The following is a 20,203-nucleotide window of genomic DNA, read 5'->3' as shown; positions in this document are numbered from 1 at the left end:
TCTATCTATCTATCTATCTATCTATCTATCTATCTATCTATCTATCTTCTATATATCTGGTAGGTGATGTAATATAAACACTGAAGAAGAGTATGATATAACAGCTAAAATATGGCTCATGAATTCATGTGGTCTGGATTCCAAACTCAGATTCCTCAGCTGTGTAACCTTAATTTTCAATGTTTTTCATCTTTAAATTCTTGTAAGGACTAAATTACTCAGTATATGTAGAATAAATTATATATTTAGTAGATTTGTAGTGGTAAACACCTTATGACATACATGTATGTCAAAACATGTTGTACGGTTCTGCGTTCAGGAATAGTCGCACACGGGCCACTCAACCACCAGACTCAGACTGATGAAAGTTTATTGAAGGCTGGGCAAAGACTGACCGTTCAGTGACCCAGTCTGGGCTCCGGAGCCAGACTGTGATGCTGCTCTGTTTCTGTGGCAGGCTTTTAATATGGAAAACCATAACCAGGTAACAACCATGTAACCAGGAGTAGGAAGCGACGAGGGAGGCAGCATTACATCATTTTGACCAGTTAAACAAAGCATTTCCAAGTGCATTGAATCTAGGTAGCTAGACAAAACATTTCTAGCTGATTGACTAGGATAAAGGCTTGGGGACTTTATAGTTCCCCAGTGTTTGAGGAGAAAGGAACATAACAGGGAATTGTTGATTTCTTTAAGTAGGACATATATTATTAATTCAAGGAGAACATTCAACAAGTTTTGAATTGTAAGTAAAAGGTTATTCAAACTCTCAGGCAGGCAGAGCCTAAGAACCTGAATTTAATTTTGCCTCATGATAAAAATGGAGACTTAAAACTGTAATGGCTTTTGTTATGCTAAAGACAAAAGCAGGTGTTAACAGAAGAGCCACAGTTATGCTAAGAACTAAAGGAGGTTTCCATGGAGGAGCTAGAGTTTAAGCAGGTCACAACAGCACATCTTAAGTAAACAGTTACCTTTTAACCATGTCCTTCTTAATAACGTAGAATAAAGAAAGAAAATAAATCCGGAAAATTTGAATCCAAAATGGAAAAAAAATTTTGTCAAAAGTATATATAGGTTGAGCATGGTGGCACTTGCCTGCCGCCAGCTCAGCATTCTGGAGGCAAAGTCAGGTACACTATGAATTCAAGGCCACTCTGCACTATTTATCAAGTTCCGTGGGCTTCATAGAAAGACCTCACAAAAAAACATCATGTAAGTCATGTGTCACTTACAACACAAGGGTTGAGAGGACACACACATTCCGAGAGATGAATAGTCACCACTGTGAAAACACGCAAAATATGCACACATACCTAAATAATATAGCCTACTGTAGAGCTAGGCTATGGAATATATGTACATGTGATATGTGTAATATATACATGCATATATGTATAACAAACATATATATATATATATATATATATATATATATATATATATATATATAATTTATTGTTCCTAGAGCCCTGAAGGACAACACAGTGCAAGAGAAAACCAAGTATAAGAAAACAAAATGCAATCAGTAGATGTAGAAAAGGGCTAGAGATGGCAGAGTGATTGCCTAGTGTGTTCACTGCTCTGAGTTTAACCCACAGCAATATAGTACTACCATAATCACTTAAATTCTTCAGGTGTGGTGTCAATGCACCCCTTTTATCCCAGCATTCTGGAAGCAAAGGCGGGATGATTGGCAGTTCAAGGACATAGTGGGATATATAGCAAGAAATTATCTTAAAAAAAAAAAAAAAACAAACTAGAGAAAGAAGAGGGGAAGTGGGGGGAGGGGGAAGCAAGGCAGAAGGAGAAAGAAAGGAAGGGCAGAAGGAAGGAGGAAAGGTTAAGAGAGTGAGACAAAGAGAAAAAGAGACAGAGACAGATATAGTTAACATAACGTTTGAGGCAACTGCAAAAACAAGAACAGAAACCACAGCATACTAGCTGCAGAAAAAAAAATTGATTAGTTGAAATACTTTCTCAAACAATCGTAGAAATTATAGTTTATAAAATAAATAAGACAGTAAGAGCTATTTAGTGTCATGATAAAAGTATCATTGTCCACAACTGTATGTTCTGTACTTTCACATGACCAAGAGAGAGGTTTTTTGTTTGTTTGTTTGTTTGTTTTTATATAGCAACTTCATCCCCTACATGAGAGTAATGTACTGTGCTGTGGAGATTAGCATGGCTACATTCCTAGCTTGTTACCGAAACTTTTCGGCTCCACTACAGCCTTGTAGAATCATCACTGTATCTGCAGGCAATCATCAACCACAAGCACTGGACAGCACATGGTTCAAATATGAGAAGTGATATGTTATTTGTGAAGCTGGGGATGGAACCTTGTCTCTCACACCTGGTAGGCAAGCCTTGTACTGACTACACCTTTGGTATCTTTTACTATGAAACAATCCTATTGCAGGAGGTTTTCAGCATTGTAGATCAAAATGGTTTCAATATTGGGGAGTTTTGCTCACATGGAAGCTATAGAATCTCTTGAAAATTGCCTTTATAGGAAACCAGCATTATCTCCCGGTTTCAGTCCAAATTCCCAGGAACTATTATACTCTATGAATTCCAATAATGAAAATGATAGTGAGATATAAATGGAAATCCTCATGGCTATAATCTTGGCACCCGGTAGACTCACTCAGGTAGATTGTTGTTAGTTTGAGGCCAGCCTTGTCTACATAATACATTTAAGCCAGCCTACTGGGAAAGACTTTCTCTAAAAAATATCTAAAATCATAATAGCAGTAGTAGTAGTAATAATAATAGTGAATAAAATTATTGAGAGGAATAATTGGAGAGTGATAATTATTTTCCTACTTACTTTTAGCATAATGCATCCTCAAAGCCCTTTAAACTGACCATGTTGACTGTCAGTTTTCTAATACCTTTGAAAGACAACTAGCTGTGAGAAAGGGACTTTTCTGAGAGCTCACTAAAATTTACATTTTGTTGTTCTGATCTCATTTGTTCTAGCTTGTCTACACTGTTATGTTTTTAGGTCAGTCAGACACTATATCAAATAAATAATGTCACGTGCTACTTCAGATGCAGGCTTTTAATAGATGCTAAATATTGTATCAGTTTTCTACCCTCTGAGCACCTTATGCAGAGAAGTTCATCATTACTTAAGAAATTCTTTCTGAATAAGTTACTACGGACAGCGTGGAAATGAAAATCAGATCCTTTAAAAATGTCTCCCGATGTTAAGGAGCGTGTTTCTCAATATTCTTCCCTAACTCCAGCACCCTCTCAACATCGCTGGAAGTTCTTCACATGATGTTCATTTCAGTTCTAGAGGCTTCAAGTAAAATTATCCGCATTATTTTCCAGTTACGTTTCAATTTCATCCATTGCCCCAAACACCTTTCCTCTGGTTTTGTCTCCACTTTATTTTGTCACTAGTGTTGTGTCTGAGTGGATGTCAAAAGATGATTATTTGCTATCTTGATGTGAGAAGGCCAGATTACAAATACGGAACAAGCATTTGAGATCAAGTATTTAAAAATTTGGTGTCATTTAGTAAATATTTGCTATTTTAAAAAGTTACCTAAAACAATTTTAAAATCTACTTTTAGTAAACCTCATGAGATAACCAGTTGTGTTCGCTTTTGAGTAATTACACATATAATTTACACATTACACATACACACAATTTGTTGGGTTTTGGAGAGAGAGTCTCACTATGTAGCCCAACCTAGTCCTGAACTAAAAATCCTCTTGCCTCAGCCTCCTCAATGCTGAGATAACAGGAATGTGACATTGCGGCAGCTTATGCATAGTTTCCTACTCCACACATTTGAAGAACAGCAAATTATAGAAGTACATTTATTACATAAGCCTGTAACAGCTATCATCACACTAGTGGCTAGATATGTAAACATAGAGACAGGCCTCCTGCTGTCATAAGCGACATCATAACTACTGCTCTCTCTCTCTATTGATCCATTTCCAGGACAGAAACTTCTAAGACTGATGCAAGCTCACTCATCCATTTTTTCTTTTCTTATTTGTGCCTTTAGAGTTCTATCCAAGAAACTATCCATACTGACATCATGGAGTTTCAATTAAATCCTCATTTTTTTTCTTTCCTCCAAATTTAGTCTTATCAAGAAGGTATAAATTTATAACCAAAGTGCTTACAGATAACATTAAAATGCCTTGACTTGCCTGTACTAACATTTTATAAACATACTTTCTGAAATGTTTGTATTTCTTAAGCAATGGAGTTTATTCTGACAATCTGACTGCTAAGAAATGTATTAGCAAACTGCCTATTCATTCTCTGTGTCTTGTTTGGCAAGCAAAGCATGACAAATAGCAATCTAAAGGAAAAACAGAACCCTGGAATGCACCTGCAGTCTTTACTGAGAACCACTGCAAAGCGTCCTAGGCTCGCGGTACTGGCTTTCAAAAGAACGAACCCATGGTGCCCCCTGCTGCTCGCCATTGTGCATTGCAGTCTAAGAGTACTGAGTCTCCTTGGCCTCAGAAAGCTGAGTATTACAAAGTATTACCAGGTTTGTGGAGCTGTTTAACCTCTCCAGAGCATCAAATGATCTTGAAAAAACAATCGTAACAATGCTTCTAATTATCATTCTATGAAGTACACAATTCTATCGATGACAAAAAAATCATTGTATGAGTAAAGTGTCCATTAAGCATATATATATGTTTGTATGAAAATATTTAAAACTAGGTTTCAGTTTTACCTCATAATGAACAATATCACCAGCCAAGAAAAGGTACTCAGAGCATTGTTGACTTTAATTATTTATCACGAAGACCACAAGAACAAAAGTAATGCTTGGTGTAAAGCGTTCCAGTGAAAACCATGTGAGTCGGGGCTGGAGAGATGGCTCAGCGGTTAAGGGTACTGCCTGCTCCTCCAAAGGTCCTGAATTCAATTCTCAGAAAACACATGGTGCCTCAAGACCATCTCTACTGGGATCTGATGCCCTCTTCTGGTATGCAGGTGTACATGCAGATAGAGCACTCATATACACAAATAAATCTTTTTAAAAAAGGTGTGTTGAAATGGAAAACATGTAAGTAATAAACTGAAAAAAACCTCAGACTCAAGCAGCATGAGCAGTTCTGATTCACTCCTTGATTCTTTTATTCACTCAAATATTTAAAGCACCTAAAGGCTAGAGAATAAAAAAACCAGCTGAAGGCCTAGTCTCATACTGAGCTCCAGAAACTCATAAACAGATCTGGCGCTGCCCAGTTTAACAATTTCCACTCAGCTCATGGTGTGAAGTAAGGGTATAACTTCTCTCTTCTCCCTACAAGCCTTCAATATGTGCAGCCCCTCTTTAAGTTCAGCCAACGTTTTGGGAAACAACTCAGTCAGTACAGGATTTCCACAGGTCACAAGTCTCCTTCACCTGTGCACATGTGCTCTCCTTTGCCTCGCCTTACCTAGCTGCTAGCACAGGCCCATTCTCTGTGTCCTCAAGACCAGGTTGCCTGCGGCTCCTCAGGCTTGCTTCTATATGATATAGTTACCCCTTTTAATAGATTGTCTCCATTGGCACAAAGGCATAATGCATCCATCTTGAAAATACTAGACAAGGCAGTAAAGCCAGATCCTACTTCACTGGATAAATTCTGGCCCGATTCTTTGACCCACCTTTTACTGAAAAATGCCTCTAAGGAATCATCAATAACATTCCATTCTCAGTAGGACTGGATCCCTCCCCCCCAATAGCAAAAGTTGGTCCTTGCAGATAAAACAGTCTTACTGTTTTATATATAAAGCATTCATATGTATTCTGTATGTATTGATAACAGAATTGTGTCTGTGACATAATTTCACAACCTGGTAAGGATTAGGAAAATGTATAAAATAGGGATATATTCTGATTTGATCATTCTGTAATGTGGACAAATACTAAAGTACTACACCGGACCCATATGACATGCAATAACTTGTCAATTAAAAAATAAACTAGTTTTTTTTTTTTAAATTGCTTTAGGGAAAGCACTTTTTTTTTTTTAAAATAAAAAGTTTAATGTTCAAACAATAACAAGAAAAATGCTCTTCATATCCAAGTGAGAAGATCCCATTCCTCATTCTGAAGCAGAACAAAACCCAGTGTTTATCAGGTCTATAGCCTCCCGGGTACACAGCCCTTGCTTTCTCTCTGCTTCCATCCCGCCACTGCCCCTCTCTGCAGACTGCACACTGGCCTCAGTGTCCAGCTCTTGGTGTCTTTCTACTCTGAGCTCCTTCTTTTGAGACATCCCATCAAAAAGTCTCACTGGTCTCACCTCCACCTTCCAAAGCCCTGCTTAGGTGGAACACAAACCCATCAGTGTTGTTTCTCATGGGCCCTAATTTGTTTTACTTCCTTTGTTTTTTTCTCCTTTTAGCACACGTCATCCTTACAGACTGATCCCTACTTGGTTCTTCTCCGACAGTTACAGCATTATATGAAATATTATTTTCTATATTAGTATCATAGCAAACAAATAGTTAATTGTTTCATCACACTTGAATATTTTTCTTGACATTTGTTAACTTCCCAGCTGCACTTAAAAGAAGTTTAATGTAATTTTTATAGTAAAATAAATTTAACATTTAAGTAAAAGTAAAGCTATATCAACAACCATTATTACAAATAAAACAGGATTTTAATTTATTTTCCCAGATTAAAATCTGACTTGTGCTTGGCAAACAAAATTATAAAAAAAAAAAAATTTAAAGGTCTTATAACTCACAAAAATGGAGCAATCTCTGCTTTGAATACAATGATTTCCTTTGGCTACTTCATATAGCAAATTTAGAACAGATCAACACTTGAAAAGCTTCATCAAACCAATTGTGACTTATAATTGCAGAAGTGTTCCTTCCTGGCTATTCCAATTATTTTAGAATTTACCTTTCATTCTTTTTTTAGAAGTGAGCATCTGAGTCAGAATGATAATGTGCCAGGCTCAGGAGATGGCTTCAGAAGAAAGATAGATGGTATTTGCTTAGTATAGAGCCATGTTTCATACTCTGTGGGATATGACACAAACTTCCTAAATAATAGATTGTTATGAAAAAACAGACATGAACTTTGGCAAGGGCTCATCCAGTTAAAAATGTTGCTTTGTCTCCGTCCTTTATTATTCTGTCTCTTTTAAGCCTCTTGCTTAAAATTCCACAATTTAAGTTAGTAAATATAGCAATACTTTCTAATTTTGAGTTCAACACATTTTATTTGAATCATCAGAGACTTGTGCGGAAAGCCAACATCTTAGTTCTCAAATTTGTTCTATCTTTAAAATGTCTTTGCCAGTTTAGATAAGAAAAATGTTTAATTTGATTCAATGACTCGGTTGGTGGTAATGATGCAATTCAGTGAATCATAGCTCTCCCTTCTTTCTTTTCACATTAGCTCTGGTTGTGGTATCTTTTTAAAGTCTCTCTGTTATAAGAGCACTCTGAATGAGTAGAGTCGTGAGCTCTGGGGGAAGTGAGGCGGCACTAAGGGCCTTTTCTTCTGTTAGGATGTAGCCAGGTGGCCTCCTTTGCAACATCTTACACCGTCAGCATCATGGTACTAAGGATGAGGGTGTGAATGTACCACATCAAAGATGCATACATCTCAGGCAGGGGACATTCTCACACATTAGTGCTGGAGAGAAAGGCACACAGCTGAAGTGTGTGCCTTCTTCCTGACACTTGGAGCAAAAGTGGATGTCAGAATTGAACCTGAAACTGCTGTTCAATTTCTCTGTTAATTTCTCTGAGTCTCTCTCTCATCTTTTGTAAAATAGGGAGAATTCTTCCTGTGAGGTGGTTATGAAGAGTGGCAATGAACACAATGTTTACTTCATGGTCTCAGAATGTATTTGATGTTGGAACCATCATAATCTTTCAGTTAGTCTCAGAGGGAACGTGTGTATGAAATCTTCCTGTGTTAAGCTGGAACCAGGGATGCGAAATGAGTATAAGAATGGTATGTCGATTCACCACCAACTCCTGTGTGAGGACAGTATTACTTACTCTGCAACTGTGGCCACAGACCTGATGGGAGGTGAACCCGGCAGCAAGGACACACTTCTGCTCATGATTTGAATGTGTCCTCTGTTTTGGTGGGGATGGAGCGGTGGCCGTGCCTCCATGATGGCATGAGAGAGCAGAGCACACTTAAATCTTCATAGCTCAGTGGAAAAGAAGAGAACAGACTGGAAATAACCTGTCTAAAGCCCGATGGCCCACCTCTGTGACGCACTGGCTTTAGAGAGAAGCCCTATCTCCTACTATTGTCAATAGCTCCACCAGCTATGGACCCCCATATCAAACGCATGAGTTTTCTGGGGACATTTCATATTCAGACCATGTCCAACCAAAACCATGGACATCTCTTCTGTTTCTGCTGACTCCTATGTTTGCAGAGAGGAAGAGAGGGAAAGCTGAACTTGGGTTGTTGCTCTAGCATTTAGAGATAGACAAATAGGCAGAAATGTATCCAGATCTGCTGGCTTGCAAACACTGTATTTTTAAAGAGGAATAGGTGAACTGAATATAAAAGATAAAACTCAAATAGAATTACTGGCTAACACGTGCTTCGTTTAAAACTCAATTTTCAGTTCAGAAACTTCTATGCAGGTAGGTACAATAATTCACACCCACTGAGAAACTGAATTACTTCCTCTCCTATGGAGACCTTCAGGCAAAAATGCCAATAAAACATGTTGCTAGGTCAACAAAGGAACTGTTTCCTGTGTTTTGAGTCAAAATCTTTATAGCAAAATGTCAAAGAAAAATCAAACATTTGAATTGCTTTAAGTTACATTATTTGATCTGATGTGTCCATTCTATAACAGAAAGATCTATTAGATCTAGAAAGGAGGATATCTTATTATTTTATATATATTATTTATATATAATACTTATAAAAGATTTTATTATTTTATTTATATTATATATTATTTATACCATAATAGTATTTTATTATTTATATATCATTGATTATATTATAAGATATAATATTTTATTATTATTGGTCACTAGGGCAATATTTTATCATATTCCAAAGTGGATGATGAGTCACTCTTTCCACCAAATGGAAGCATTCACTTTTTGTGGGAAGTGGGAAACAAGAGAGTCATAAAACTAAGGAAGCTATGGAAACTTAGAAGGCACAGGAGGCTTAGAAAAGTACAGGATTTACAAGACTTCTTGTCAAGGTGATAAATGCAGTTAACCATGGCAAGGTGAAGACTTGGCAGAACCTGCAAGTTAGACAGGGAGATCCAGGAATGCAGCTCTGGGAGTTATCAGCCATGCTGGGGTGGGTTTGGGGGTGACGAATCACATTTTCAGTTTCCTATGTTCAAGTAAATAAATCCAGGAAAGTCTTTGGTTCACCAAGCTATGTTTGGGGAATGTATTCATTTGCTATCTTGTCAATGCCCATCTTCAGACAATAAACATCTGTTCATCTCTTTCCAGGAAAAATTCGTAACAGCAACGGGACAAGGTCATAGATTTTGCACTATACCTTACAGATTTTTTAAGATAATTATCATCCAATATGCCCAACCACATTTTCAAAGATAGGCTCAGTATTTCTGATGAACTAAGATCCCTGCTTTTCTCAACAAATGTTCCGATTCAATGTTCACCACAACCCCTCCAAATCCGTGTCTACTTTTATCTCCTGAAATTCCCACTACAAAACTTTTCCTGCCAAGATTCTCTCAGATTTAAAAGATATCTATCTATCTATCTATCTATCTATCTATCTATCTATCTATGTATTTATTTATTTGCTAAGAACTAAAAAGCATTTCTCTCTAAAGCAGATGCCCTTCAAATTGCAATTCCTAATTCTTCTATTGTTTGTTTGTTTAGTCATTAAATAGAAACTGGTAAGTTATGGTTTGTGAAATCCCAAGGAGAATCCTAGGAAAATATGAGTAAGAAAGACAGCAAGCAACTATTTTTTTTTCTTTAAATTCTACTAGCTGAGGTACATATTACACAGCTGATTAAGCCATTTAATAAATCATAATAAGTTGTGTTAAAATATTATATGTAGAAAATCAGAATAACACAGAATGTAATAAAATAGATTTGGGAGTGGGAAGACTTTCTTGAGGAAACAGATTAGAATTGAGTTTTGGGGACAAATAGGAACCTAAGGTGGTGTAAAGATCAGTAAGTCACCTTTCTTCATAGGGTCATGATTGTTACAAAAATATGATATATTAATAAAGACATACTAGGAAAAATCCTTGCCTTCCAGAGAGTTAAACTTACTTGAGCTGGGTATGATAGCACACACCAGTATTTACAGCCATTTAGGGGGTTGTAGTATGTAGACTTCTTATGTTTGTGAGTCATTGACCAACCTGGGCAACATGGTGACTGTCACACAAAAATAAAAGAAAATAGCCTAATTCAAAGATACTGAACCTTATTATCCTTCTGGTGATTAACCCGAAACAAGAAGCAAAAGTGATCTCACATTTGAAATTTAAAAAAATCATTAGAAAAAAGATGCTAATCAACTGCTCACAGTGAGTTCTGGAAATGACCAATCAGAGCTGGCTTTACTTACTATTCTGGCCAGTCAAGACAAAAAAACAAAACAAAACAAAACAACAACAACAACAAAAAAAAAAAACCCAAAGGGATGTGAAAGCTGAGGCTTCCAGGGTATACTGTGTTTGTTGAAGGATGCTCCATTCTCCAAACCCTGTAGGTGGGAAAGGACATTGCATACCTCCTTGGAAGAGCATGAGTCAGAAACAACCCCTTGGAAGAAGCTTCTAGATGGAGTATCTATGTTTCTGACTTGGTACTTGTTGAACAATAGAGCCCCAGGGCTTTGGTAAAGTTCTTCTTGTAGTGCTGCCTGGGCTAGAAGACAAGGTTGTTCACAGCAACGGAAAGGGACTTGTGAACCCAAGCACTGTTCACTGGATCTTGATAACAAATGCCACATCGTCTACAAATAAACTGTAATAAGCAAGGCAAAGGATACGAACAGCAGTGGAGTCAAAGCCATGTCCTTAAAACATTAGCCAGGAGTAAACAGACACTCAAATAGATATTAATGATATATTCCCATTAAGAAAAGACTGCTTATCCTGAGTCACTATGAAGCAAAAGTAACTTAAAAACTGAAGCCAATTCCTTATCCTCAGTACCTTTTTGTCCTGTTTTGTTGTTGTTGCTGTTGTTGTTTTAGAAGTTTTCATTTTTATTTAGTGTGCCCCTTTGTGTTTTGGATTTGACTGACCAGATTTTTTTTTTTTTACTACTTAGCTGTGATATTTTAAAATTATTTTTTTATAATTTATTCACTTTTTATACCAATTACAACCCTCTTCCTCATATCCTCCTAGCCCCACCCTCCCTCTTTTTCCCAGCCCCCTCTCTAGTCCACTTAAAGGGAGAGTCCTCCTCATCTACCATTTGACCCTAGTCTCATCAATACTGTCTGGGTCCTCTTCTTCTGTGTCTGTGGCCTAGCAAGGCCACTTTGCCAGGGGGAAATGCTCAAAGAGCAGGCAACCAAGTTCATGTCAGAGACAGCCCCTCCTCCCCTTACTAGGGAAGCCCACATGGAGATGGAGTTGCCTACAGCCTATATCTAAGCAGGGGATCTATATCCTCTCCATGCATGGTCCTTGATTTGTGCATCAGTCTCTGCCAACCCCCTTAGGCCTAGATTTATGTTTTTATTTTTTTAATTTTTTTTATTTTTTAGCTCTGTTGGTTTCCTTGTGGAGCTCCTGCTGGGTGGAGTCTTTTAGAGGAAATCTATGGTAGGCTTCCATCCTGTTCCCTCTCTTCCACCGCTTCTGGAGTCTATCCTGTTTGCCTTTCTGAGTGTGAATTAAGCATCCTCCCTAAAGTCCTCTTTGTTATTTAGCTTTCTTAGGTTTGTGGATTTTAGTATGGTTATCCTATGTTAAATGGCTATTATCCACTTATAAGTAAGTATATACCATGAATGTGTTTCTTTTTCTGGGTAACCTCACTCAGGATGATCTTTTCTAATTTTATCATTTGCCTCCAAATTTCATGATTTACTCCTTTTAATAGCTAAGTAGTATTTCATTGTGTAAATGTACCATAATTTCTGTATTTATTCCTTGGTGGAGCGACAACATTCCAGATTCTGGCTGTTATGAATAAAACTTATATGAATATAGTTGAGCAAATGTCTATGTTGAATGGTAGAACATCTTTTGCAAATATGTCCAGGAGTGGTTATAGCTGTATCTTGAGGATAAGGAAAATGATTCTTCTATCTCTTCTCCTCTAATATTGATGGTATAGTCCTCAAGTCAATTAAAATGGCTCTTTTGCATTTAGCATGTGCTTACATTTGGGAAAAGAACTAAGACATCAGGGCCTCAGGGGATGTCCCAGACAGTCCTAAGCTAGCCCTTAAAAACCTCCAACCTAGTCCACTCTATCAACAGTACCGTACCTAAGCAAAATCACAATTCTTCTCCATCTTTCCCTTTTAAGCATTAATACACACTGTTGTCAGTTTCCTAGGTAAGCTGAATAATTGTCACTAGGTAGCTTTAGAAGTTGTGATGTGCTCTCCTCAAACGCGCAGAGAGCTGGAGTCTTTTAAGAAATGATATAATCCTGTTTCATATATTTGCATTTCTATATATTCAGGTAATTTTATCTTATACAGAATTATCCTCATTTGTCTCATATTTGTAATTTATTCACATTGGAAACATTTGAAATATACTATCCCGAAAAGGAATGCCTATTTCGCTTATAAAATTCCTTTTGTGTGGGGTGGGGGGAAAGAAAAAAAAAAAGACCATTTAATCAGCTGTTGCAAGCCCATGACATCACAGGCAGCTCTAAGTGAAATTGGAGTTAGAAAGAATGATACCTAAATTTTGCCTGAAATTTTGTCGTTCTCCATTCGGCTGGGGCCTGAATTTTGGCAGGAGCCTGAAACTCGGCTTCCAGATGGAGAATGGGGGTTCTGTTTCTCTCAGGAATGGCTAAAGCATGTTAGGAAGAGTCCTGTACACTAGGCCAGGGTGTGGAAAAGTTTTCCATGGATTATTAGAGTTAGTTTGCTTTTTTAGAATGAGAGTCCATGTGGCAAGGGAAGCTCAGGTGTTCCAAAGCTTTTGGCAATACCAAAGCGTTACAGTTCTTTGTTAAACTGCCGTGCTGAGCATGGCAGCGGTGTGGCTGAAAGCCCATGCCTGGTGGGCTTGCAGCAGAGACACAGGCCGGCGTGCATGCCGGGTGAGATGTGGCCAGATAGGGGACAAATTAATCCCAGGCTGCTTCCGTGGAAGGCTGATGGTATCTCAAAGCATGCAGCACCCCCACACAGCACACTTAGTTAAAATCAGAGATTTATAAACCTTGGGCAGTGGAAGGGACTTTGAGGGTGAATGTGTTTGATTCAATGGGGTCAGGGGGTCAGGGATACCTGATTTACATGTAGTGGTACAGTGCCTCATTTTACCTGCAGTAGGAGGGTCCTATCACAAGGAGAACACAGTACTTCATTATCTTATGGGTAGGGGAATCTCCAAGTACAATTGAAGGTCACTGCTGAAAACTAAGATCTCCTTAGCAGAGGGGCGCATTTCTAGGAATTCCCAGATGCTTGCTGGACTTGTTTTCTTATCAGGAAAGGGTCCAGCCTGTAAACTAGCCTGAGGGCTACGTGATGCTCCTTACAAAATCTGGGGCCACCTGCTCTGGGGGTGGGAAGAGAGCCCCTCTGAGGAAAGGGCATCCATTGTAATGTAGACTGAGCTCAGTTTGGCTATCTGGATACATCAGGCCTCAACCTTATCCAGCAGACTTCCACAAAGTTTAAACCTAGACACAACAGAGTCCTAAGAAACAACGCGGCAATGCTCAGTTAAAATAACTAGGTAGTTGCAGCAAACAACAAAAATATAATTAAACACCCCTTTCTAGAAAGATATGGAGTATAAACATGAAGAAATTTATGGGCAATTTTGGGAAAAATCAAGCTGTCTCATATCTATCCCCACAGAGTCTAGACTCTAAAGCTGAGTTATAACCACCAGTGAAAACAACAAAGATATCAGAAAAGGGGGGAAAAAAAGAACAGAATAAATATGCAGAGGAAACAAGTGTATACAGGACCTAACATAGCAAGTGAGGAATTTCAGCTCAGAGAGAAATGAATCTCACATTAAATGGTGCCGATAGAGTTGGCTGCCATTCTCCAGTGAAACAAAGTCTGTAACCTGTCTTATGCCTTACCTAAACACATATTCTAGGTGGAGCAAAAATTTAAATATAAAGCCTGAAAATTAAATCACTGGAATTAAAGATACGGGTTTGACTTCATGGTGGGAGCAGGCTTTGATGTTTCAAAAGACTCACATCATTCCCAGTTTGCTTTCTCTCTTCCTCTTCCTTGCAGATCAAGCTGTGAGCTCTCAGCTCTTCCCGCACCACGCCTTTGCTCCGCCATCATGGAAATTTAATATTGGAGCCGAGGTTTGTGCCGAAAGGGATGACATTAAGTAGAGTCCTGATACTCACTGAAGCAAAAAAAAAAAAAAAAAAAAAAAAAAAAAGGGCGGGGGGGCTCTGAGGTCAAGACCCCACCCAGCCAAGTTTCAAACCCGCCAAAAGAAAAGGGCTGAGACGTTTGCTCTGCTCAAATGCAACAATTCGAAACTGCTGCAAATGTGACCCGAGAGGTGGCAGGGTTCACCCCAAGTCAGTCGCTAAACTTGGCAGAGCTACCCACATGGTTCCGGCTTAAGGGTGCGCCAGTTAACGGGTTGTGGGTTGTGGGATCACGCTCAGTTACAGAGAGCCACTGAGGTCAGGTGTGCATCGGGGTGGGTGTGCGCCAGGGTGGATCCTCACGGAGGCCCTGCGAGGCTGCTGTGAGACCCCGCACAAGTGAAGCTTGGATTGCATTAGGAACACCCAGGGGTTGCCGGGGCCACAGAGACCTGTCGAGAAGGGCTGCAGCGGAGAGTGGGCCCAGACTGAGACAGACGACAGGAAGCAAAGCTGAGCAGCAGCGTCAGGTAAGCTACTTGACATTACACACGGAGCTACAGAGTCGCCCCTACTGTCGGGTTTCCATCTTGTCTTGGTCTGGTATTTCCTCACTAGGTCCTGTTTCATCCCTTTCGGAAAGCCGATTCATATATATATATATATATATATATATATGACATTATGTGATGGAAGCGTATGGTGGACATTTTTATGTTATAGGAGATGACAATAAAGACACTGCTGAGTTTCAGAAGAGACTTTGAACTGTGGACTGTTACCTAGTATTGAGACTGAAAGACTGTAGGGACCTCTGAAGTCCATTTTGCATTTTGCATTTAAGCACATTTTGCATTAAGCTATGGCCACAGCTTATGGGAGTGGAATATAGTTATTTGCGTAAAAATATCTCCCCATAAGCTCATATGTTTAAATATTTCATCTCTAGTTGGTGGAACTGTTTGAGAAAAATTAGAAGGTATGTTCTTATTGAAGAAGTTGTGTAATGGGGGAGAGCTTTGGAAAAGACTCATGCCGTTACTAGTATACTCTCTCTCTCTCTTCCTTCCTCTCTCTCCCTGCCTCTCCCTCCTTCCCTCCCTCCATTCTTCCCTCCTCCCTCCCTTCCTTGTTCTCTCCCTCCTCTCTGCAGATTAAGATGGGAACTCCACCTCACCTTAGCTGTTCCTGCCCCATGCCTTTGTTCTGCCATCATGGGCCCTAAGGCTATGAAACTGTACGATTTATTTACAACTTTCATTTATAAGTTGCCTTGATCAGGGTGTTTTGTCGCAGAAATGGACGAATAACTAAGACAAAGACCGAATTTATAAATGAGCACAGAAGGAGAAGAACAGACTAAAGGCCTTAGAAAGTATAAGCAATAAAACCACAGAACAAACTCCCTTTATCTGGAGAAAAAAAAAAAAAAGTCCTCATAGAAATGAGCCATTTGGAATATTAGCAACAAAGGACCAGAAAAGAAAAAATAATATAATATAATATAATATAATATAATATAATATAATATAATATAATAGTTAAAATAAAGACTATGAAAAGCTTCAAGAAAGAAGAAGCAAGTTGCATGTGAGGCAATAGCATCAGAAGAGCAGCAGATTTAGAAACAGAAGGAGGGCAGGGAATGATGAATTTTAAACTTTATAGGCCGGTCATTTCCAACACAGATTACTACATACCATTCAATAATAACTCTAAATGTTGATGACCTCAAGTCTCCAATTAAAAAATGACAGATTAGTAGACTGAATTAAAACACAAGACCTGCACATTTATTGCCTGCAAGAAATATATTTTATGGGAAAAGGATGGAAAACAGCATTCCAAGCAAACAGAACTAAAAAAAATGGCAAGTATAACTCTACGAATATTTGGCAAATTATACATCAAGTGAAAGTTTCCCATTGATTATGGGGACAATCAGTCCATCATGAGGATATAATGACTCTAAATATATACCCACTGGACAGCAACACAACCATTAGGACATTCAATTTCATTTAAAACCAAACCAAACCAAACCAAAACAACAAACCCTAAAAACTAATGGATACAGTGGCACGAATTAACATCATCCCGATTAAAGTGGGTGTCTTCAGTGCCCCATTGCTATTGGCTTTGCAGCCACAGTGCTGGGGGTTCACATTCAGTCTCCCTAACAAGAATGAATAAGATGATCATGCCTAAGGTTGCTTTGGAGAGAGAAATAATCTTGGCAATATTAACACGGCAAAAGTAACAGAGTTACAGAACAGTAAGCCATGAGAGGCTGGTCATATGGTCCCAGAAGCTCCCCTATTCTTCCAGCTGGATATATATAATTACTAACTGCCAGAAGAAAGCAGGTAGTTTTGTTTCTTCTATAAAAGACAAAATGTAAAAGGCGGTAAGTAACTATAACTCACACTACACCAAAACGATAGCAAAAAAATTTCAGGTAAGATACGGGATTATGTTGACTCTACAGCCTAGACATGATCTAAAGAGAGACAATGAGCAAACCAAACAAAACAAAATAGAAAAGCAGTGTTTTCCTACATTCTAGGCATTTTGTAGCCGCATCCGGGGACTTGCAATATACACTTGCGCCACTAGAGGGCAATATATGACTTTGAAAGTGGGTGTTTCCTAATCCTCTACTACAGCCTATGAAATCTCAGGTATCCAGTTTTCCCCAACCTCCTGTGAAGGTGGATAACAGTTGCCAACTAGAAAGATATTTGCATTTAAAGCACATTCCCACATGCCTATTTTTAGATTAGAGTCTGGGAAAAATACAGGAAATTCAACTCCTTCACACAGATTCTGGCTATTGAACATTTTATATTAAAAATGAATAAAACAAAGGTAGCTCTCTAATGTCAATCACTCTAAACTAATTCCAACACGTAAATGTTGTTTCAAGAGGGGAAAAAAAAGACTTGGGTCTTAAAGACTTTCCAGTAATTTGTGAAAAAAATTGAATAACACTATAATCAGAAATAACACACCAATGTACATGCTAAAATTTGTGGTGGTGGTGTATGCACGTGTGTAAGCCACGACCTTGCTATGTACCCCATAAAAGCCTCACGTTTGCAGTGCTCTTTATTCAGCCTCCCGAGTGCTGAGATCAAAGGGACACTTCATACTCACATGAACTTGCCAATACCTGACCATTTTGCCAGACAAAAAGAATCACGATTCTGTATGTACCAACTAATCACTTTTCTTGTTGCTGAGGCAGACTACCCCTGACAAAAGCAGCTTAGTGAAGGAGGGCTTGTTTGGCTCACACTGAGGTAGTAGCAGGAGCTATCATGCAGCAGGAGCTTGAATCAGAGGGAGGGTGAGGAACTCAGAGTCATCCTGAATAAATTCCGGGCAGAGCAGGCCATGCTGTTGTCCCGACCCTCTTCCTGAACACACCTGCATGGTTTGGGGGAGACGGAATTTACACAGCCTCTTACAGTCTTGGTTCTATGAAAATGGAAACTCACGGTCAAGCCTTCCTGGGAAGCAGGAAAAAGTGGCGCCATGGAGACAGGCTCAAACTATCCAGAGAACCCTTCTGGGTAGACTTCCCGCTTGTCTTTCTCAGGTGGATAAAATAAGTAAAAACTGACCACTCAGAGATATCAATGTTTCCTGGCTTCACCAGAATTTTTGCTTTCTTTTCAAAATCTTTATAATGTTTTAATAGTTTCTCTGCATATGAAAACAGAATATAAAATAATGTTGGAATTGTTTACAAAGATTGTGTATTCTGTTTATCAATGGCCCACCATATTCTTTCTTAAAATACACTGTTAGCAAGAAAACGCTTTTTACGCTTTTCTTATTTAAGCGAAGGAATATATATATATATATATATATATATATATATATATATATATATATAAATTTGGCTCTTTTAACATAATTTTAGCTCTAGCAGAATAATGTGTCCTCTATCACACTCACCTACTTATCAGTACGGCTAAATGATTTCATCCAACAGCAGCAAACACTTAGCCATAACCAAGACAACAAGAAGATAGGAAATGAGGAACCCAACAGGAAGCCATGATAAACAGCTTTTCTTCAGGATAGCCACAAAGACACTGCTCTTTTGGGCCACACCACAGCACATCCAAAAGAACACTAATTTTTTTTAAACCAAGGGCAAAACAAACAAACAAACAAACAAACTGTTCAATTTTCACTAGTTCCAGACCATTCTGTGAGCTTCATCACAACCTAGACTAACTTCAGGAAGTAAACCATGAGACTATAACAGTTTTTAAACATAACACCTATAGACTGAGACTAGATCTTCTGCTCAATGAGAAAAGCAAATCTGTGTCCCCTCAATCCATTCCCCAAGTAGATGAATAGTGTGGTGTACTCACAGTTCACAATGTCACCTTGAAGTCCCAGAATCTGAGGAGCCGGCATGGTGAGGACAACGAGGTCAAACTGCTCAGGGGAGCCTGTGTCCTTGGAGACCTCCCACTTGTTATCTCTCAGGTTGATCTGGGTCACGCACTGTTTGAGGGAGACTTCTGCACCTGCTCCAAAGGCAGAGTAAGGTCTGTGTTACCAGGATTTTCCAGGAGAACAAGGAAGAAGCCATTCAGGCAAACAATCACTCCTCAACCTTACCTCTGTCCTCACATCTCTCATACTCTCTAAATCAGTAGCAACTCCTCCATCTGCCACTTTTATTCAGGGCCTCCAATCAGTGTTTGTTGTAAAGGAAACAATTATAAAACACCACGACAGTTACTACTATTTCTACTACCCATAGACACCTTCCGTTACGAATTTATTATCTCTCTCTACACCAACTGTGCACAGCTCATATGAGCTCACAGAAACTAAAGCAGCATGCACAGGGCCTGCACAGATTTGCACCAGGTCTTTCGGTTTAATATTTTTATGGGACTCCTGAGTGTGGATATATTGTTGTATGAGAAAAGAACCTATTTTCAAGAAAAGGGAAAATCTTTATTACCTACCTTAGTTACTTCTTCATTGCTGCAAAGAGACACCGTGACCAGGGTAACTTATAAAAGAAGGACATACATAATGTTCTACTTTGGATATCCATTAAAGAAAGCAAATTAAATTTGTTGATATGAAAAACAGGCAAAAGATATGAAACAAAAAAAATACTAAATAGTTTATATGAAATAGTCGCCTTTTCTACATTGTAAGGAAATGAATACAAACAGATTAATAGTAAATAGAGACAGCCATACAGCTCAGTAGGGAAATGAACCTTTGTTAAAAAAAAAAAAAAAAAAAAGCACACACTGTAGACTAAGACAAGCCGACAAGCCTTACTCTGGAGGGAGGAAAGGCTGAAGTCAAGGAGACGGGAGTATAACATTTCTATAATCTTCCACAGGATACTAACATTTCATGCCCAACTTTTATCTTAAAAGGCAGAGAAGATCCAATTCCCACCTGATTCTTTCAAGTAGTGCTTAATAATTGAAGAAATTCCTTGAGGTGCCACAAAGTTGCAATCCCCTTCTTTCACTTGCATTCCTTCAATAGGTGAGGTCAGAGGCTCCAAAATCCCATGAGCTAACAGCTCCTCATAAAATCTGAAATAATCATTATATATAATATAATATAATATAATATAATATAATATAATATAATATAATATAATATAATATAATATAATATAATATAATATAA

General features: G+C 38.5%; 1 protein-coding gene across 2 annotated transcripts in view; it reads right to left on the bottom strand.

Moving 5' to 3' along the window:
• Nucleotides 1-20,203, bottom strand: part of Rnls (renalase, FAD dependent amine oxidase) — a 230,252-nt gene that overhangs the window by 206,330 nt on the left and 3,719 nt on the right. For both annotated transcript variants that reach the window (XM_055614145.1, XM_055614144.1), the window contains exons 3-4: nucleotides 19,964-20,106; nucleotides 18,904-19,062 (exon numbers count right to left, since the gene is read on the bottom strand). In XM_055614145.1, coding sequence (XP_055470120.1) covers nucleotides 18,904-19,062; nucleotides 19,964-20,106 — 302 coding nt within the window. The remainder of the gene's footprint in view (nucleotides 1-18,903; nucleotides 19,063-19,963; nucleotides 20,107-20,203) is intronic.

Source organism: Psammomys obesus, unplaced genomic scaffold (genome assembly GCF_907164565.1).
Source record: "Psammomys obesus unplaced genomic scaffold, mPsaObe1.curated_primary_1811, whole genome shotgun sequence".
Taxonomy (NCBI): domain Eukaryota; kingdom Metazoa; phylum Chordata; class Mammalia; order Rodentia; family Muridae; genus Psammomys; species Psammomys obesus.
This window is presented reverse-complemented; position numbering and strand designations above follow the sequence as displayed.